General features: G+C 38.9%; 1 protein-coding gene across 2 annotated transcripts in view; it reads right to left on the reverse strand.

Moving 5' to 3' along the window:
• Positions 1-3,788: 3,788 nt before the first annotated feature.
• The window catches only part of QRSL1 (glutaminyl-tRNA amidotransferase subunit QRSL1), a 37,540-nt gene continuing 20,423 nt past the window's right edge, over positions 3,789-20,905 (reverse strand). For both annotated transcript variants that reach the window (XM_045391300.3, XM_065543654.2), the window contains 6 exons: positions 19,004-19,179; positions 18,806-18,921; positions 16,778-16,970; positions 15,962-16,079; positions 8,155-8,360; positions 3,789-5,537 (listed from right to left, as the gene is read on the reverse strand). In XM_045391300.3, the coding sequence (XP_045247235.2) occupies positions 5,317-5,537; positions 8,155-8,360; positions 15,962-16,079; positions 16,778-16,970; positions 18,806-18,921; positions 19,004-19,179 (1,030 nt within the window). In that variant the 3' untranslated portion in view covers positions 3,789-5,316. The remainder of the gene's footprint in view (positions 5,538-8,154; positions 8,361-15,961; positions 16,080-16,777; positions 16,971-18,805; positions 18,922-19,003; positions 19,180-20,905) is intronic.

Genomic DNA, 20,905 nt, shown 5'->3' on the forward strand with positions numbered 1-20,905 from the left:
TGTCAAAAACACTTTCCCCATAGGAATATGGGTGGCCATTTTGGGGGAACCTTCATTCTTTTTTTGTTTTGTTTTGTTTTGTTTGAGACGGAGTCTAGCTCTATCGCCTAGGCTGGAGTGCAGTGGCGTGATCTCGGCTCACTGCAACCTCCGCCTTCCTCCAACCTCTGCCTCCCGGGTTCACGCCATTCTCCTGGCTCAGCCTCCGGAGTAGCTGGGACTACAGGCGCCCGCTACCACTCCGGCTAATTTTTTGTATTTTTAGTAGAGACGAGGGTTCACCGTGTTAGCCAGGATGGTCTCGATCTCCTGACCTCGTGATCTGCCCGCCTTAGCCTCTCAAAGTGCTGGAATTACAGGCGAGAGCCACCGCGCCCGGCCCGGAACCTTTATTCTTTAAAGAGCTGTTAGACCTGTTCTTCATTTGGTTCACACATCACGAAGACTTTCAGATTTTCGATCACTGGAATGGCCAATTCCTTATCAAAAACTCAAGGAAATTGCTTATTTTAATTTTTTTGAGACAAGGTCTCACTTTTTGGCTCAGGCTGAGGTGCAGTGGCGCGATCACGGCTCATTGTAACCTCCACCTCCCAGGCTCAAGCGATCCTGAACACACCTGCACCGCCACGCCCAGCTCATTTTCTGTATTTTTAGTAGAGACGGGGTTTCACCACGTTGCCCAGGCTGGTCTCAAACTCCTGGACTCAAGTGATCCGCCTACATCGGCCTTCTAAAGTGCTGGGATTATGGGCATGAGCCATCTCTCCAAGCCTCTGGAAACTGCTGTTTAAATACGAAGTCTCGTGGCCGGGCGCAGGTGACGCACGGCTGTAATCCCAGCACTTTGGGACGCCAAGGTGGGTGGATCACGAGGTCAGGAGATTGAGACCATCCTGGCCAACATGATGAAACCCCGTGTCTACCAAAAATACAAAAATTAGCTGGGCATGGTGGTGCGTGCCTGCAGTCCCAACTACTCGGAAGCTAAGGCAGGAGAATCGCTTGAGCCCGGGAGGCAGAGGTTGCAGTGAGCCCAGATCGCTGCCACTGCACTCCAGCCTGGCAACAGAGTAAGACTCCATCTCAAAAAAAAAAAAAAAAAATCTATCAGTTCTTCTAGATATTTTAAACTCTATTCTCAGAGGAAGCCAGATCATCAGGGAAGTATATAGCTGGTCTCTAGCATAAGCTTTCAGTAAATTATAATTTGGCCACATGCCAAATTGTGGCCTCTACAAGAGTTTACTGTGAGGCCTCTATAAGAAAATGACTTAAATTCATGATTGCATGCATTTATTTATAGCTACAAAATATTGCGTGCTTATTCTGTCAGGTATGCTAGGTGCTTTTAGCGTGTCACTTAAATTTAATCCCTCTGACCACCCCATGGAGTGGTTATTATCCCTATTTTACAGGTCAGGATACTGAAACTCAAGACAAATTACACGGCTCAGAAATGGCAGCAACAAGATTCAGTTCAGGTTTGTCTGATTTTTAAATCTGGTGGCCTTACCCCACTACAAAAGTTAATTTCCCACCATATCATATACTATCCAACATTAAGCATCTATATAGATACCCTGATAAGCATTTTTTGTTTTTAATTTATTTCTGGTTTTATTATTCTTCCCCACTTTTATTATCACTTCATAGATTTCAACTATTTACTTTTATACAATTGTAATAATATATTTTTAATAAACTGCCTAAAATATTTTTGGGTTTAAATTCTATTGAAGTACAAAGAAAAATAAATAAAAAAGCTCCTCTGAAATCCTGTAATAATTACTTTTACTTAATGTTGCCTGTGTTTTTTTTTTTCGTGTTATTTGCCTTTATTAAATTTTCAGGTTTATGTTCTAGTGTACACATTGCTTAAGTTATGAAATAACAGAGGAAAGCCTTCTATTTTAAACTTCCTCTGGGTCCTTCTAAATACAATGGATATGTTTTTTCCTAGGCTTGTGCCTTGGTACAGATAACCAGATGTTTGAAGAAAGGGAGGGAGGCTGGGAACGGTGGCTCACTCCTGTCATCCCAGCACTTTGGGAGGCCAAGGTGGGCAGATGGCTTGCGCCCAGGAGTTCAGGACCAGCCTGGGCAACATGGCAGGACCCTGACTCTACAAAAATTTTAAAAATTAGCTGGGCCTGGTGGTGCCACACTTGGGAGACTGAGGTGGGAGGATTGCCTGGACCCAGGAGGTCAAGGCTGCAGTGAGAAGACTGTGCCACTGCACTCCAGCCTGGGTGAGGGCAAGACGCTGTCTCAAAATAAATAAATAAATAAATAAAAATAAAAGAAAAAGAAAGAAAGGGAGGGGGATTTAAAGTAGTTAATGAAAATTTATAATAAGAGATATTTTAAAAATTCCATTATTTTACTCCCTGGCTTTGAATTGAATAAGGTATGGCACACAGCTTGCTGAATCCCGAGGTCTACTTATTAGTACCTACTTATTTCTTTTCACTATCCTTCAGATTCTGTTTAAAATCCTAAAGTTACTTATTTACATTAGGAGGTGCAGGTATTTCCTAATAGGAATAAGCACTTTTTCGTCATTTTGTACACTCCTCTTCTACACCACACCATCTTTTTTAAACAGCCCAGTTTGATGTCATCACAGAGGACCTGGTGTCAGCCACTCAAAGGGAACATTCTGCCTCCTGGGTTTCAAGTGCTTTTCTTGGTAACGCTAATTGTGGGCTATTATGGAACACTAGTTTTCCCACTCGCTCCTTTGGCTCTCTGTGGTGGCAGGGCACCATGTTTTATGATCACATCATTTTTTCACTCTGACATGCGTTCATTCAAACTTTTGCTTTGGTTTGTTTGGTTTGGTCTTTCAGGTCTTATCAAGGAACTCATCTTACACGTGTAGACATCTTCACCTTTCAAAAACACTCTGTTCTGGAAGTTCTGTTGCTAATAATTTTAGAGTTTAATTAGCTGAGACAAAGAAAGCATTTGTCACTTAAATTCCCAGACAGTGACTTGGCAAAATGAGACCTACTAGATTAAGAGTAAAAATGAAGAGGAAAGAAAAACAAATTAGGTATCATTTCATGCTAGTTGGGTATCAGTATATGAGAATGGTAAATGTTTCACTTTTTAATTTCCAGATTCAAATTATTAGTGCAGCTCATGTAGAGATACAGGAACAAGAGAATAGTATTTGAAATAATATGGAATAACACTGCATATTGAATATTAAATATTGAATATATAATATTGAATATTATTTTGGCCAGGTGTGGTGGCTCACATCTGAAATCTCAGCACTTTGGGAGGCTGAGGGAGGCAGATCGCTTGAGCCCAGGAGTTTGAGACTAGCCTGGGCAACATAGGGAGAGCCCATCTCTCTCTCTTTTTTTAAAAAATTCATTACATAAAAACAGATTGGGGCAATGGTTTGTTTATGTACTTGCTTTTGACATCATATTTTGCTCCTTCAACTAAAATGGTTTCCTCCATCTAGGATGTTGTGGTGTCTGAGAAATTAAGAAACTTAAAATGGTTTCCTCTTGCTATAAAGTAATGCAATTTTCTCTCTTATGGATTTCTTCCTCTTTCAGGGATTCAGTGTCAAAATTTATGAGTATTATTGAGCCTGGTACATAAACGTTTTATGTAAAGTTAATCCGGTTATTTGGGAGCGGGAGGATCTCAGAGAGGACAGAAAACTGTTTATGAAAACTAACAGGTGACGATGAAACATTCCAGTGGTTCTGCAGATGATTCTGACTCATTATTTTCTCTTCATGAATGTCATATTTAGAAAAGAATTTTTTCCTTCTAAACAGTGAATTTATTAAGTAACAATTCAGCTATTTTTATTTATCAACAATATGTAAGTGCTGGATTAAAATACTCGATCAATATGAAATGACAATGGTGTTCTAGTGAAGACACAGAAATCCAACGATGAAGCCTTATCATGAGTAAATGGATGGTTTCCATTAGATTTTGTCAAATATTGAATACAGATCTCCATTAATACCTCTCTGGGCTCGAGGGGCCCAAATAAAAAAAACACTTGTAAAGACAGTCAAGAGGAAAAGGAAACCGTGAGATATAGAGAATCTGGGGTAAGGCAAGATCTTGCCATGCGCATCCCCTCTTTGGCATCATCAACAAATTATCTGCACGTTTTTCAGTGTATGTTACTTGTGTTTTGGAACTTTTTTCCCTAATACCATGCTCTGCTATCTTCCAAGTTTCCAATCTGTGATGGTCTGTTATAGGTTACAATAAACGTTTCTGTGACATCAATGAGCTCATTTGTGATCAGTAAATAGGAGCATGAACTCAGTGTAACATGGAGTTATTCTGGCTTCTAGGTATGGGCTCTGGAATAGCAGAAGTAAAATTGTAACTCTAAGGAGGAAAGGAAAGTTCTCAGTCATTTCAGCTCTTTCTTAGGGAAATAAAAGGAGTGCCTGCACCTGGGGCTCCTCCCCAGAGGCATACCCCTGAGATTTGCATGATTCTGGGCCCTGACTGGTTGCATTTCCTCCTGTGCTCAGAGTTCCTCTTCCACCTGCTTTGCTCAGCACTCAGAAGCCAATAATCCCACTCAATTGTTTCTATGCATTTTTAACAACCCCTGAGGCGGCCTTCACCACATGATAAGTTGCCTGCCTAGGCTATCCAGGTTACCTCTAGAAGATTATTCATGTTTTTGTTTTTGTTAGTGCTTTAGTTACACAGATATACACTTTTTGAAAAGTTTATCCCTAATCTTATTTTTACTGTAAACTCTTTATAATGAACATTATGGCAGAATGCATTGTTTTTGAGGGACAGATGTCTTGTGTTATTGTAGAAGTATTGTACACTTAGTGGATGCTTATTAAATGCTGACACATTATTTATTAATTGTCACAGGAATTTAAAAAAGTAATTCCATGGAATGACTGTATTAACAAGAAACCTAATTACAGGAATTGAGCAAGACCATTTGACTCTAGATATTAGAATCTCTGAATGTCATTTCATTTTATTTTATTTATTTTGAGACACAGTCTTGCTTTGTCATCCAGGCTGGAGTGCAGTGGCATGATCTCGGCTCACTGCAACCTCCGCCTCCGGGGTTCAAGTGATTCTCCTGCGAGTAGCTGGGACTACAGACGCCCGCCACTAAGCCCGGCTAATTTTTGTATTTTTAGTAGAGACGGGGTTTCACCATGTTGACCAGGCTGTTCTCGATCTTCTGACCTCATGATCTGCTCGCCTCGGCCTCCCAAAGTGCTGGGATTACAGGTGTGAGCCACCGCACCCGGCCTAAGAGTCATTTTAATTTGTAAGATATGTTTACTGTTTTAGAGAGACAGAGGCTGACTTTTCATTTTCAAGGACTGCTGAACAATCATCCATGAGTTCTTGAAGTTGAATAACAGGAAACTGTACTTGTTTTTCAAACCATTTGGCTACTGTAAGAAGCTGCTGGTCACAAAACGCACGTCCAATAAACTGCAGTCCTATTGGCAACCCTTGGTTTGAGAGTGCAACAGGGATACTCACTGCTGGCAATCCTGGGAAAAGAAGGAAACCCAGTAGGTGATTAATTCTCCATTCTAATTAGCAGAGACCTCTTCCACTTTTCGGTGCTAATAAGTACAATACAGGCTAAGGTTTAAAAAACAGCTAAAAATATTATGCTATATAATGCTTTTGAACTGTTTTGTTTACTTAAAAATATATCTTGGAAATCATTCTGTATCAGTTCACAGAAACCTTCTTCATTCATTTCTTATTGCTGTATAGTACTCCATTACTTGGTTTCACCATAATTGAGTAAACCAGTCTTCTATGATTGAGTATTTAGATTGTTTTCAATATTTAGCTATTTTATACAATGCCCCAGAGAATTACCTTGTGTATGTATTTTTTTGGTATTTTTGAAATTTTCTTAGATGAAGAGGAGATTGCTTCATCAAAGGACAAATGCATATGTAATTAGATATTGCAAAATTTCCCTGCAAAGAAGTTGTACCATTTTGAACTTCCACCTATAGCCTTGCAAACAGATTGTGTTGTTCGGTTTTTGAATTTTTGGCAATCTATTAGATGAGAAATTAGCTCAGGGTAGTTTTAATTCCGGGTTTGGGCAGAGAAAGTACAAAATCCCAGAACATCTTGTTATACCATGAAATAAGTTTTCAAAAATTAATGGGGACAGTTTTAAAGGACACATATAACTTGAAGGGGCTCTTATTGGCCAAATTTAAGGCAATCTGAGCATCAAAAACAATACTGACAGTAATTGCTTATAATACATTGAATTAAAGAAAAAAAGGAAGACTCTTCTTTAGAGAATACTGCTAGCTAATAAATGTAGAAGGAATGATAGAATTAGTAAAGTCAGAATTTTGTAATTCTCTAGCTAATATTTCAAGGATGATCAATGAATGCTAAAACTGAGTTCAAGATTATTGGAAAATAGGATATTCACATGGTCTCAAAACATCACCCCAGAAATCGCTAAAAAAATGATAAAAGGAAAAATGTACCTTTTTATAAAGAAACATCTAGCAGTTACTTCCTTAGCCAAGTGATCAACTTGGTTTCCAAAAATAATATCAGTCAGGAAACTGATATTAACTGTTTCCTGACATGAAGATTATGTAGTATTTCTACCAAAAATGTTTAACTCAATCCAGTCATGAGGAAGCAATCTGACAAATCCTGATTATGGATGGGACACCCTACAGCACAAGTGGACTGGGCTCTTAACATTTTTTTAAGTGCTAAAGATAAGAACTGTTGAACCAGAGTTCTACATTCAGCAAAAATAATCTTTAAAAATCAAAGGGAAATCAACACACTCTCAAAAGGAAAGCTATGATAAATTTTTCATCAGCAGAACTAAACTAAAAGAAAGGCTAAAGAAATTTCTCTAAATGGAAGTGACACAATAAAGAATCTTGGTACTTCAGGAGGGAAGAAAGAACACAGTAAGCAAAAGTATAGGTAAATGTAATAGACTTTTCTTTTCCTCTTAAGTTTTTTACATTATGTTTGATGATTGAAACAAAAATTACAGCACAGCCTGATATGGTTTTAAAGAAAAAAGAGAGGTGGGGTGATTGTTCTAGGTTTTAAAAAGAAACCATAAACCAATGTAATATATCAGGAGGAAAGATAACTTATAAAAGACACTTTTGATAGGACTGAGAAAATTTGAATATAAACTACATTTGAATTATTAATCATGTTAGTTTTCTTAGGTATGACAATGGAATTGTGGTTCTGTAAGATAATTTATTCTTATAAGATTTGTACAAAAGAATTTAGGGGTGAAGTGTCATGACATCTGAAACTTCGTGTAAAATGATTCACAATGATTCAGGTAAAAACAAAGTTGTGTGTGCATGTGAGTGTGTGTGTGTAGAAAAAGGAAGAGAAGGGCAAAGCAAATAAGGCAAAATGTTAACAAGATTACATCCAGGTGAAGGGCATATCAGCATTAATTATACTACTATTTCAGCTTTTCTGTGGGTTTTAAATTTTCCGAAATAAAAGTTAAAAAAAAAACTACTAGGTGTGTTGTGTTTGTGTGTGTGTGGTGAGAGTGCATGCATGTGTACTGATGTGGTTTGGATCTGTGTCCCCACCCAAATCTCATGTTGAATTGTAATCCCCAGTGTTGAAGGTGGGGCCTAGTGGAAGGCGACTAGATCATGGGGACGGTTTCTCATAAACGGCTTAACACCATTCCCCTTGGTGCTGTTCTCGTGATAGTGAATGAGTTATTACAAGACTTGGTTGTTTTAAAAGTGTGTAGCATCTTTCCCCTTTCTTTCTTGCTTGGGCTGGGCCATGTAAGACATGGCTGCTTCTCCTTCACCTTCCACTGTGAATTTAAGTTTCCTGAGGCATTCTCAGAAGCGGAAGCTGCTCAGCTTCCTGTACAGCCTGCAGAGCTGTAAGCCAATTAAACCTCTTTTTAAAAATAAATTATCCAGTCTCAGCTATTTCTTTATAGCAGTGTCAGAACAGACTAATATATGTACACACACACACTCCTAAGCAATCCAAAAGGATAGACTTTTGCTTTTAGGGAACCATCTAGCTGGAATCTTAAGTTGAAGACCAGAGCACCTACCTAAGAATTTGAAGAAAACCAGAATGTTCCTGAGGAATCCTCACCTGCCATATTTACAGCTTGTGTAAAAATATCATCCTGGGCACTTCGGGTTCTGTTGTCCTCTTTGATGAACTCCAAGTATGGTACTGCCTCACTCAAGGTAGTGGGAGTTAGCAAGACATCTACTCCAGAGTTAAAAGCATTTACAAAGTCATTAGCAATGAGACGTCTCACTTTCTGTGCTTTGACGAAATAATTTTCATAGTTTCTGTGTGAAAAAAGTGGGTGTCGTTTTTAAGGATTTTTTGTATTTTTCTTTTAATCAATTATCTTACATTAGGCTTGATAAAGAACCATTGGATTTCCATTTTCTGGCTTAGAATAAAAAGTTTGGCTTGCCTGTGTAATGCCCATTCCCTTCCCCCCGGCTCCCCAGTGGTGCCGCATATATGATAGAGGAGTGTTTTTCTATCATAGACGCCACAGGGGGAAGTTTGGGGATGAAGCAGAGCTTAAAGGTGTTTCAATTAAGTTAGAAAACTGACACAGACTGTTGAGAAATCTTTGCGACTTTTCCCACCCAAAACAGCCTGGGGCCTGACATCTTCTGCCCTGGGCCCCTTTCTCTTGATGTGGAAAGTCTGAATGCAGTATTTATAGACTTCTAAGGTTTTAAAATCCTGCATCAGGAAGAAAATCAGAAATACTGGTTGGTGAAATAAAGAGTTTAGACATTGTTTAAAAAAAAAAAAAACCACTGGATTCTTGGCTTTTATGAGGAGGCACCACTAAGATTCTTAACATATAAAAATGAATTCTCTTCCATTGTGCTGCCACTCTAAAAGCTTATATATATAAATTAATCAATCAGAATTCAGAATGCACTAGTAGATGCAATTCTACATGTATAATCTCAAAATATTAATAATTCCAGGGCTATAATTAAACGAGAATATTCATTGGTGAGGAAAGTAAAGCACATAGCAATAAATTACTTTCTTTTTTCTTTTTTTCTTTTTTTTGAGACTGAGTCTCGCGCTGTCGCCCAGGCAGTGGCGTGATTTCGGCTCACTGCAAGCTCCGCCTCCCGGGTTCACGCCATTCTCCTGCCTCAGCCTCCTGAGTAGCTGGGACTACAGGCACCCGCCACTGCGCCCAGCTAATGTTTTGTATTTTTAGTAGAGACGGGGTTTCACCGTGGTCTCGATCTCCTGACCTTGTGATCTGCCCACCTCGGCCTCCCAAAGTGCTGGGATTACAGGCGTGAGCCACCGCGCCCAGCCTAATAAATTACTTTCTAAAGGTTACTAAGACAGACAGTGGTAGACTATGCTGTATTTGAATTTTGTATTTTATGGATAGATATAGTCCAGAGGTAGAAATGTGAAATTCAAGAATGCTTATTTTACTAAAAAGATTAAAGAAAAGGCCAGAAATAGGAGCAACCATAAGTCAATGATACTAAGAAAAGGAATAAAAATCCTTTGGATTCTTCTGAAGCTGTTAGGAGAGGCTAGCAAGAACTAACTGTTCTGGCCGGGCGCGGTGGCTCAAGCCTGTAATCCCAGCACTTTGGGAGGCCGAGACGGGCGGATCACGAGGTCAGGAGATCGAGACCATCCTGGCTAACACAGTGAAACCCCGTGTCTACTAAAAAATACAAAAAACTAGCCGGGCGAGGTGGCGGGCGCCTGTAGTCCCAGCTACTCGGGAGGCTGAGGCAGGAGAATGGCAGGAACCCGGGAGGCGGAGCTTGCAGTGAGCCGAGATCTGGCCACTGCACTCCAGCCTGGGCGACAGAGCGAGACTCCGCCTCAAAAAAAAAAAAAAAAAAAAAAAAAAAAAAAAAAAAGAACTAACTGTTCTAAACCTCAGTTCCCACAACAGTAAAAATGGATATACTTGCTCCAGTTTTACTGAGGGCCAAATAAAATATGATAAAAATGTGAAATATATTTTACTCTAAAAGGGTGGTACAGCAGTATCATAGGTCCTTCCTCTTATTTGACCACCAGGTCTACAGAGAGACCAATGCAGGCAACACATATAATTTACACACTGACAACAACTAAGTGGTTTAAACACCACAGTCCAAAACCTGAATTTTATAAAGAACAAATACTGGCCGGGCCTGGTGGCTCATGCCTGTAATCCCAACAATTTGGGAGGCTGAGGCGGGTGGATCACAAGGTCAGGAGTTTGAGACCAGCCTGGCCAACATGGTGAAATCCTAACTCTACTAAAAATACAAAAAAATTTAGCCAGGCATGGTGGTGGGCGCCTGCAGTCCCAGCTACTGGGGAGGCTGAGGCAGGAGGAGAATCGCTTGAACCCAGGAGGTGGAGGATGCAGTGAGCCAAGATTGCGCCACTGCACTCCGGCCTGGCAACAGAGCAAGACTCCGTCTCAAAAAGAAAAAGAAAAAAAAAAAAAGAACAAATACTTGTTTTCTATTAAATTTCTTCCTACTTTAAATACGGCTCAGAAGAAGAATTGCTTCCATCCAAGATGGAGTAATGGAGATGGAATTTACCCTGTGTTATGGTTTGAATGTTTGCCCCCTGTAAAACTCATGCTGAAATTTAATTGCCACTGTAACAGTATTAAGAGATGGGGCCTTTAAGAGGTGATTGGGCCATAACAACTCCACTCTTGAGTGGGACTGGTGCCATTCTAAGAGGGAAAGTTCAGCCCCCCATGTGCTTTCCCTTTCTCTCCTTCTTTTTCTCTCCACCCTTGCTTTCTGCCATGTGTGGACATAGCAAGAAGGCCCTCACCAGGTGCTGGCTTCTCAGTGTTGGACTTCCCAGCCTCCAGAACTGTGAGCCAGTAAATCTCCATTCATTATAAATCACCCAGTCTCAGACATTCTGTTATAGCAGCAAAAATGAACTAAGCCTGCTTCTCAGAATAGGGGATTAAAAAAAAAAAAACAAAAAAAAAAAACGAAGACACCCTGCCTTGTTAAACAACTAGAAAACTGGACAAAATATATGAAATGACCATTTTCAGACATTAGACAACAGACATTCAGGAGAAAAAGTGGTGAGAGAAGAGAAACAAATGAAGTAAGCCAGGTCAGGTGTGGTCCCTCATGCCTGTGGGGGATGTGAGTGGGGGGCGCGGAGGATTCCTTGAGCCTAGGAGCTTGAGACCAGCCTGGGCAACACAGGGAGATCCTGTCTCTACAGAAAAGTCTGTAGTAGTCCTAGCTTCACTGGGGGGTGGGGAGTGTTAAGGGTTGCTGAGAAGAGCTTGAGCCTGGGAGGTCGAGGCTGCCAGTGAGCCATGGTCACACCAGTGCACTCCGGCTTGGGTGATCAAGTGAGGTCCTGTCTCCAAAAAAAGAAAAGAAAAGAAAAGAAAAGAAAAGAAAAGAAAAGAAAATGAGATATGCCCTTTGATTTCCCCAGCTTAATGCCTAGAGGCAGTTTTCAGGCCTCATTCCAGGGAGGAAGCTAAACAGTATGGGGGGTGGGGTAAGTTAAAGAGACAGAGATCTGAAGTTCAAGGAGGCAAAGGCAGCTAGAATTTGCAAAGCAGGGTACTGAGTAGGAGGGGGTGGCACATAGAGCTCAAGAGATCTGCAGGGAGATTCCTTGAGTCTTTGGCTGAATACTGATCTATGAATGCATGAGAAGAAATTCCCAAGGCTGGGGAAACAATCCCCAAAAAGCAGTGGACCCAACAATTCCTAGAGCTCAAACAGGGCTGGAAATAGTTTGTGTTTCTAACAGCCAAAGCAAAAAGACTTGAATATATGCAACATCAAAGCACCACCTCAAAGTAAAGTAAAATTAGCCCCAGACTAAAGGCTGCTTTGGATTTATCTTCACAAAGCTTTAAAAGAAGACTTGAAAAGATCCAACAAATTCCAAGCAACTTTAGTGCACCCTGGGAAAAAGCCCAACACTGTTTAAAGGAATATAACAAAAGTCTAGCAAATGCCAATGTAAAATTCACAATATACAGGCATGAAAAGAAGCAAAAAATATGACCTATAACCAGAGAGGGAAAAAGCATTAATACAAACAGATGCAAATATGTTGGAATGAGTACATAAGAACATTAAAAGCGACCATAAATACATTCTTTTTTTTTTTTGGAGACAGAGTCTCCTGGGTCATTCTGTTACCCAGGCTGGGGTGCAGTGGCACAATCTCAAGTTACTGCAACCTCTGCCTTCCAGGTTCAAGTGATTCTTGTACCTCAGTGTCCTGAGTAGCTGGGATTACAGGCATATGCCACCCCACCCAGCTAATTTTTGTATTTTTAGTAGAGACAGGTTTTGCCATGTTGGCCAGGCTGGTCTCAAACTCCTGACCTCAAGTGATCCACCTGCCTCGGCCTCCCAAAGTGCTGAGATTACAGGCGTGAGCCACTGCACTCAGCCTAAGTATGTTCTATATGTTCAAGATGGTAGAAGAAAACATAAAATAATGAAGAAATTGAAGGGATAAGAAGACCTACATGGAACTTCTAGAGGAAAAAAATACAATGTATAAAAAATATACTGGAAAGAATCCACATAACAGAAAAAAAGATGAGTGATTCTGAAAACAGTAATGGAAACTAACCAAAAGGAAGTAGAGACGGAAAAAAGACTGGAGAAAAAAAAAGAATGTAGTGTCTGTGAGCTGTGGGACAACATCAGGCAGATTAACACACGTGTGAAAAGAGTTCCAGACAGATGGAGGACAGAAAAAACATTTGAGAAAATAATAGCCAACATTTCCCAAATTTGATTAAAACTATAACTCAACCAATCAAAGCTGCTTAACAAACCCCTATGCAGAAGAAATATGCAGAGAACCACACCAAGGCATATCACAGTCAAATTCCTGAAAACCAATGATAAACAGAAAAATCTTAAAATCAGCCAGAGGAAAAAAAGATACATTATATACAGAGGAATGATCATAAGAATGACAACAGACTTCTCAGAAACTATGTAAACCAGAAGACAATGGAACAAAACCTTTACAGTACAGAAAGAAGGAGCAACCTATGTTTTTTGTTTTTGTTTTAAAAAGAGATGGGCTCTCGCTCTGTGGCTCAGGCTTAAGTACAGTGGTGCGATTATAGCTCACTGCAGGTTCTCACTCCTGGGCTCAAGCAATCCTCCCACCTCAGCTACCTGAGTAGCTGTAACTACAGGAGTGCACCTGTGGCCCAGCTTAACCTATATTTTTAAACCTAGAGAAAATATCTTTCAAAATTAAAAGCAAAATAAACATATAAACCAAAGCTGAAAGAATTCACTGCCAACAGGACTACAAGAAAAAGAAAGTTCTTCAAGTAAAAACAAAATTATACCAGATGGATATTTACATCTCTAGAGCAGAGAGAAAAGCACCAGAAATACTAAATATGTAGGTAAATATAAATGACACTATTTTTCTCATTTTAGATCTTTTTTTAAGAGAAAAATTACTATTTAAAGAAAAAAAGCAGAAGAAAAGGTTAAAAGAAAAAAAGAACAGATGGGACAAATAGAAGATAAATAGCAAAAGGTGGATATAATTGTGGTACATAAGTAACATTTATGTCAATTAAAAAAACTCTTCCTGGTCAGGCATGGTGGCTCATGCCTGTAATCCCAGCACTTTGGGAGGCCAAGGTGGGCGGATCACGAGGTCAGGAGTTCGAGACCAGCCTGGCCAATATGTTGAAACCTCGTCTCTACTAAAAATACAAAAATTAGCTGGGTGTGGTGGCGTGCGCCTGTACTCCTAGGTACTCGGGAGGCTGAGGCAGAAGAATTGTTTGAACCCAGGAGGCGGGGTTGCAGTGGACCAAGACTGTGTCGCTGCACTCCAGCCTGGGTGATAGAGCGAGACTCTGTCTCAAAAATAAAAAATAAAATAAATAAATAAATAAACTCTTCCTGGCACATAAGTTGACTTCATAAAATAAAAAAATTATTCCAAATCCCAGTTTTCCTATCACCTTTGTCCACCCAAGTTGACTCAACTTGGAACTGACTCAGGAGCTAGGGATACCAGCAGTACTTTGAACTTCCTTTTATCAGAACCCCCCAAATGGTGATCATGAGAAATGCTTTCTGACTCCTCTCCTTCAATTTCTTTTTATGCTGTTACAATGACCTATATAATTCATCAACTTGTGCCCTGAGATAAACAATATGTTTCTAATCAGTAATATTTGGCAAAAGTAACATCTTTAGCTTAGTAAGAGTTTTCCCTTAGAAAATTTCTTAGCAATATTTCATTTTCTTTTCCTACTCCAAATTCATTACAAGCATCTGGTCAATATGGTAATAGTCTTTTAATCTGGAACATAATCAAATAGTATTCTTTTTTTTCTTTTTCTTTTTGAGATGGAGTTTCACTCTGTTGCCCAGGCTGGAGTGCAGTGGCATTATCTTGGCTCACTGCAACCTCTGCCTCTTGGGTTCAAGTGATTCTCCTGCCCCAGCCTCCCGAGTAGCTGGGATTATAGGTGCCCACCACCACGCCCAGCTAATTTTTGTACTTTTAGTAGAGATAGGGTTTCATCATGTTGGTCGAACTCCTGACCTCAGGTGATCTGCCCACCTCAGCCTTCCAAAGTGCTGGGATTATAGGCATGAGCCACCGGGCCCGGCCTCAAATAGTATTCTTAGAAAAAGTAATCCTGTGGCCCGGCATCGTGGCTCATGCCTGTAACACCTGCACTTTGGAGGCTGAGGTGGGCGGACTGCTTGAACCCAGGAGTTTTGGAGACCAGCCTGGGCAACATGGCGGGATCCCGTCTCTACAGAAAATACAAAAATTAGCTGGGCATGGTGGTACATGCTTGTAGCTTCAGCTACTAGGGAGGCTTAGGTGGGAGGATCACTTAAGCCCAAGAGGTCAAGGCTGCAGTGAGCTGAGATCACTCCACTGCACTCCAGCCTGGTGACAGAGTGAGACCCTGTCTCAAAAATAAAAAGTAATTCTAACTATCAGCCCTGAGAGGATGCACAGATAAAACGCTTTCTGCCCTTGAGGGCATGGAGAAAAACTCCATGTAATGAAGTTCTGCATTACAACAACCAATCTTGCTTTTTCACACTTCTCATGTCCTCTTAGACATACGTGGTGGTATAGAAGATGAGGCTTGTTCACAAGGTTGTGAATAAACTCATAATGAAGACAATTGAAGGAGGAGTCATGGTCATTTTGAATTCTTTCTTAGAGCAAAGACATACATAATATAAGGAAAAACTAAGTTGATTCAATACATTTTCAAGAGACAATACAACTCCCTGCTTAAGGCTCTAACAGCAATAAAACCATGTGGTAATACCCAAGGGACATTTAATGAGATTAAAATCCTTAATGGCTTCCTACTCACACTCATCCCTTGGTGTCTGTTGGGGGTTTGGTTCCAAGACCCCTTTGGATACCAAAATCTGAGGATATTCAAGTCTCATATAAAATGGTGTAGTATTTGCATAAAACCTATGCACACCTCCCTGCACATTTCAAATCATCCCTAGATTACTTGTAACATCTAATACAATGTAAATGCGATGTAAACAGTTGTTATACTGTATTGCTTTTTAATTTGTATTACTTTTTATTGTTGTATGTTATCTTTTATTTTATTTTTTGAATATTTTTGATTTGTGTTTGGTTGAATCCAAGCTTGCAAACCCCACAGATATAGAGGGCTGCCTGTCATCTGTACCAGTCGTTTAGCTAAAGTACCAATATTTCTTTTGTTTTTGAATACTAGGACCCAAAAGAGCAATAAACAGGTCTTTTCTAATTCAAATCCTAAAGATTTTGTTTCTTTACTAAATATCTTGACTTATAAGACCTGATAGAGACATGTTACTTGAGGTTTCAAGAATGAAGAAAATTTCTAAATGAGTTGTCTTACTCTTTTAATAAGAAAAAGTTTCCCGAGAGAATTCTTCCTCTCACCACATCATTGAACCCTTCTCGTCTGGTTGCAGCATACATGGCTTCAGTGGACACATTAATGTCACATCTGTGACCTGAAAATAAGATAAGGGTAAATATTACTTGAAAGGACGTAAAGTCAGTGAAGTTTGGGCTAAAACCAGGCCTAGATTCACTTTATTTATTTATTTATTTTTTTGAGATGGAGTCTCACTCTGTCACCCAGGCTGGAGTGCAGTGGCGTGATCTCAGCTCATTGCAACTTCTGCCTCCCTTGTCAGTGATTCTCCTACCTCGTCCTCCTGAGTAGCTTAGATTACAGGTATGCAGCACCATGCTCGGCTAATTCAGATTCACATTTTTGTGACCAATATTAAAGTTTAGGGAGTTGCCCTTAATAGTTTCTTTTCCCTATCTGCCTTTTGACTGACTGGTCATGGAGAGAGAAGAAAAGAACCAAGAAAGAAACTCCATTTGTTTACTCCCTCATTCATTCATTCAAACATTTATTGAGCTCCTACCATGTGTCAGGCACTACATTAGTGGAATTGAGCATATGACAACAAGATACTATCCCTTCAAGTTATTCACAGTCCTGAGAGGCAAACCAAGCATACACAGATATTTATGACAAATAGTCAGTACAAGTCTAAAATGACAAAGGTAAAAAATGACTCACTGATTAACTTTTCTAAATCATTAACATGATCTCAAGCATTAACTTTTTTGTCACTAATAAGTTAACTTTTCAAATGTTTGCAACAACTACCTTAAAATAACCCAGCCATCTTACCATATTGTAGCCCATCAAATCTGGCCATATTCGATGCCACTTCCGACGTGCACAATACATGGTAGCAGACAATTGAGTAACTGGTGTGAGGAAGGGATACTTCAAGTACTTTGGCCCCCTCAGACTCAAAGAGGTCAGCAGCTTTGGACCAAAGAGACCGTACTTCACTTGATAATTCTGGTATAAGATATTCCTTACAGGAAAAAGTCAAGATACAAAATTGAAACTGTATAGATCATTTCATAAAAATTTGTACTTCATCTGTATAGATGATTTTATAAAAATTTGTACTTCAGGACCTTTGGTAATACATTAGAAAATATGATAAAATTGCTGGTAGGTAGCTAGAAAGACTGAATCCATTTAAGAGCTTGTGGTATGACAAAGCATAGTACTAGATATTATGATCTGGATATAACGACATTAAAGATTGGAGATCTAGTTGGGGAAAATATTTGTTAAATGCTCATTATGTATCAGGTACCTAACAGCATATCAGTATATATCAGCATATATGCTAATTGCTCATGTATCAGGTACCCTGTTAGATTATTTTCAAAGGTTCTCTCATGTCATGCTTTTAACAAGCCTGTGATCTAGGTATTATAATCCTTCATTTTGTTAATGAAAAATCTTGACATAAGAAGTTACTTTCCTAATATTAAATAGCAGGTAAGTAGAGGGTCTAGGATTTCAAACTGGGTCTGTTTAAAAGCCTGTGTTCTCTGTAAATAAATTCTTAAAAGAAGGCACAGATACTGCCTTTTTTTTTGAGGCAGAGTCTTGCTCTCTCACCCAGGCTGGAGTGCAGTGGTGCAATCATGGCTCACAGCAGTCTCAACCTCCTGGACTCAAGCAATCCTCCCACCTCAGCCTCCCAAACAGCTAGGACCACAGATGCATGCCACCACACCTCACAACTTTTTTTTTTTTTTAACTTTTTGTAGAGATAGGTCTCTGTATGTTGCCCAGGCTGGTCTCAAACTCCTGATCTCAAGCGATCTTCCTGCCTTGGCTTCCCAAAATACTGGGATTACAGGCGTAAGCCACTGCACTTGGCCTTACATATATTACCTTAATGGAAGATTTTAAATAAAGTAGTATTTCTCTATAGCAGTGGTCTTACCTGGGGGTTACTTTTGTCTCCTTTTCCCTAACCAGGAGACACTTGACAATGTTTGAAGACATTTTTGGTTGTGGGGTTGTGGTTTTGGTGGTGGGGTACTACTTGCATGTAGGGGTAGAGGCCAGGGATGCTACTAAACATCTTACAATGCACAGGACAGTCTCCCACAACAAACAATTACCAGCCCCAAACACCAACAGTGCTGACGTTGTGAAACTTCATTATTCTGCAGGGTAACTTATCTCCCTAAAAGATTTAAAGCAGTAATATATTGCAAGCCTTAATATTTTTAAAAGGTTAGTAATTTAACATTATAACATTCACGTATTCATTACTCAATTGCTACTGTAATAGATGCAGTAGTAATAATAATAACAGTAAAGATGTTAACATTTTTTGAGGCATTACTATGCAAGGTATGGCTTTGGGCTAAGTCCCTTCTTTACATTAGGGATTGGCAAACTATGGCCCATAGGCCAGATATGACAAGCCAGCTGGTTTTTTGAAAATAAAAGTTTTATTAGAACAGAGACACACTTTTTCATTTACATATTGCCTGTGGCTGCTTTCTCACTATAATGGCAGAGTTAAGTAGTTATGATAAAGACTGTATGGTCCACAAAGTCTAAAATATTTACTATCTTGCCCATTACAGAAACAATTTGCAGACTTAACATGACTGTCTAATCGATCCTCACAAATCTCTCTAAAGGCAATATTTTTATTATTCCCATTTTACAGATGGGGAAATTGAGCTAAAAGAGATTAACTCACATACTCAACTCACATGATTAATAAAAGTGGCAGAGCAGAGATTCAAACCCACCCAATCCGCCTCCCAAGTCTGTGCTCTCTATTGAACTTGACAGTATTTCTATAAAGTAATGAAAGGAAAAAGTTACCTTCGGAATTCCTATACATAGTTTGCTCACATCTGCCAAACTGGGAAGCATGAATGGTTTATTAATAGGGTCATGTACTGTGGTAGAGTCCTTGGGGTCAGGTCCAGCCAGTGCACCTATAAGGAGCAATACTTATGAATGGCAGATACATTGTTTTATAGAGAAACTGTTGCAAATGATATAGAATTATATAAATACCCAACACAATTGCTGCATCATCCACACATCTGGTTAAGATTCCTGGCACATCCATCGAATTCACCAGGGGAATGAGACCATGACGGGAAACTAAGCCATAGCTCGGTTTGAAACCAATAAGCCCACAGTGGGCAGCAGGATTTCTGGTCGATCCTCCTGTATCTGATCCTAAAGCCCTGGAATTTAAATGGAATTATCTTTAGAAGAATGATATATCTCTAATTATATTTGGAATCTACCCTTTCAATTGTATATTTTTAAACTGTATTTTCCTCTGATTACACAAAAGTAACACATGTTCATCTCAGAGAATTCATAAAGTATAGAGAACTTTAGGTACTCAATATTCCAATACCCAGAGGAAAACAATGTTAACATTTTGGTATATTAACTTCAAGTCTTTTTAAAAATGCATTTTTTTCATCGTTGAGATAATTCTGTAATCATGAGTTTCCATCCCTTTTTTAACATGAGCCTTTTACTATGTCATTAAAATTCCTGAAAATGTAAAGTATATGTAATATTCCATCATATAAATTGGTGATTCCTGGTATTTTAAAGTCCATTCTCCTTTCAATATACATATAAATCTTGCACTTTCCTCTGATGTTGATCCTGAAAACAAATCAAATTAATGACAATTTTACAGTATGATTTTACAGACTAAATATGCCCCTCCTGGAAATTCAGATACAGCCCTTTGCTACCCACCCCATTTAAAATCATGGATAGAGATGTATAATAATTTACTTAAATACTTATGTTGTTTCTAACTAGAATAACTATTTAATAAATAACTTTGTAATGAAAATCTCTGAACATAAATTTTTGCTTATGTGTGAGTACTTTCTAGGCTAGCTTCCAAGAAGTAGACTTAGTGCACATAAGTTTCTGATATATACTGTCCAATTACTTGTCAGAAAGATTATGCCAATTTATATTCCCAGTTGCAGTGAGTCAGATTGTGTTTTAAAGTTTCAGTACCATCACTGAGTACTAGGAATTTTTAAAATTGTTAGTGTGATAACCAAAAAGTTTTTATTAATGTGCATTTCAAATAATTTTACACTTATTTATACATGCATTACTCAACTACAAAGTGACTGTTCATTTCTTTACCCAGTTACCTACAGAGTTTGTGTTGTTCTTATTTTAAAAAAACAGAAAACTAACCTGCAGGACATTATGCTAAGTAAAATGAGCCAGTCACAGAAAGACAAATACTATATATGACACTACGTACATGAGATAACTAGAGTAATCAGATTCATAAGACAGAAAGTAGAAGGTGGTTACCAGGGCTGGGAGGAGGGTTGAAGGGTACACAGTTTTAGCGTTGCAAGATGAAAAGTGTTCTGAAGACTGATTGCACAACGCTTTTAATACTTTTGAACTGTACATTTAAAAATGGTTAAGCTGGTAAATTTTATGTTATGTGCATTTTACCACAATTAAAAAACCATTTCAGGAAAACAAAAGTTGTGCTGTAGAATAGTACATATCTACTATAAAAATTAAGATATCATATAACTATATGATGTATAAAGTAAGATTTCTCTTATAATCACAGCCCCCACAATAACTGTTACCAGTTCTGATATGCATTCATCCAGACATCCAGTACTTCTATGCAATGACTGACATATATATGTATGCAATTGTTACTTTTAACAGAAATGGATTCTGCGACTTATTTTTCACTTAACATATTTATCTTGGTTATTTTTCCATGTCATTGCATGGTGCTCTGACTCATTCTTTTCAGTGGCTGCATAGTACTCCAGGAATCTTCCTGTTTTTAAAACGATCGCAAAAGAAACAAATCAAAAAGAGGGAAACAAATCAAAAAGGGGGAAACAAAAGCAGAACACTTTACAGTTTGACATACATTCAATCTGAAGT

The sequence above is a fragment of the Macaca fascicularis genome, chromosome 4, assembly GCF_037993035.2.
Source record: "Macaca fascicularis isolate 582-1 chromosome 4, T2T-MFA8v1.1".
Classification (NCBI taxonomy): Eukaryota; Metazoa; Chordata; class Mammalia; order Primates; family Cercopithecidae; genus Macaca; species Macaca fascicularis.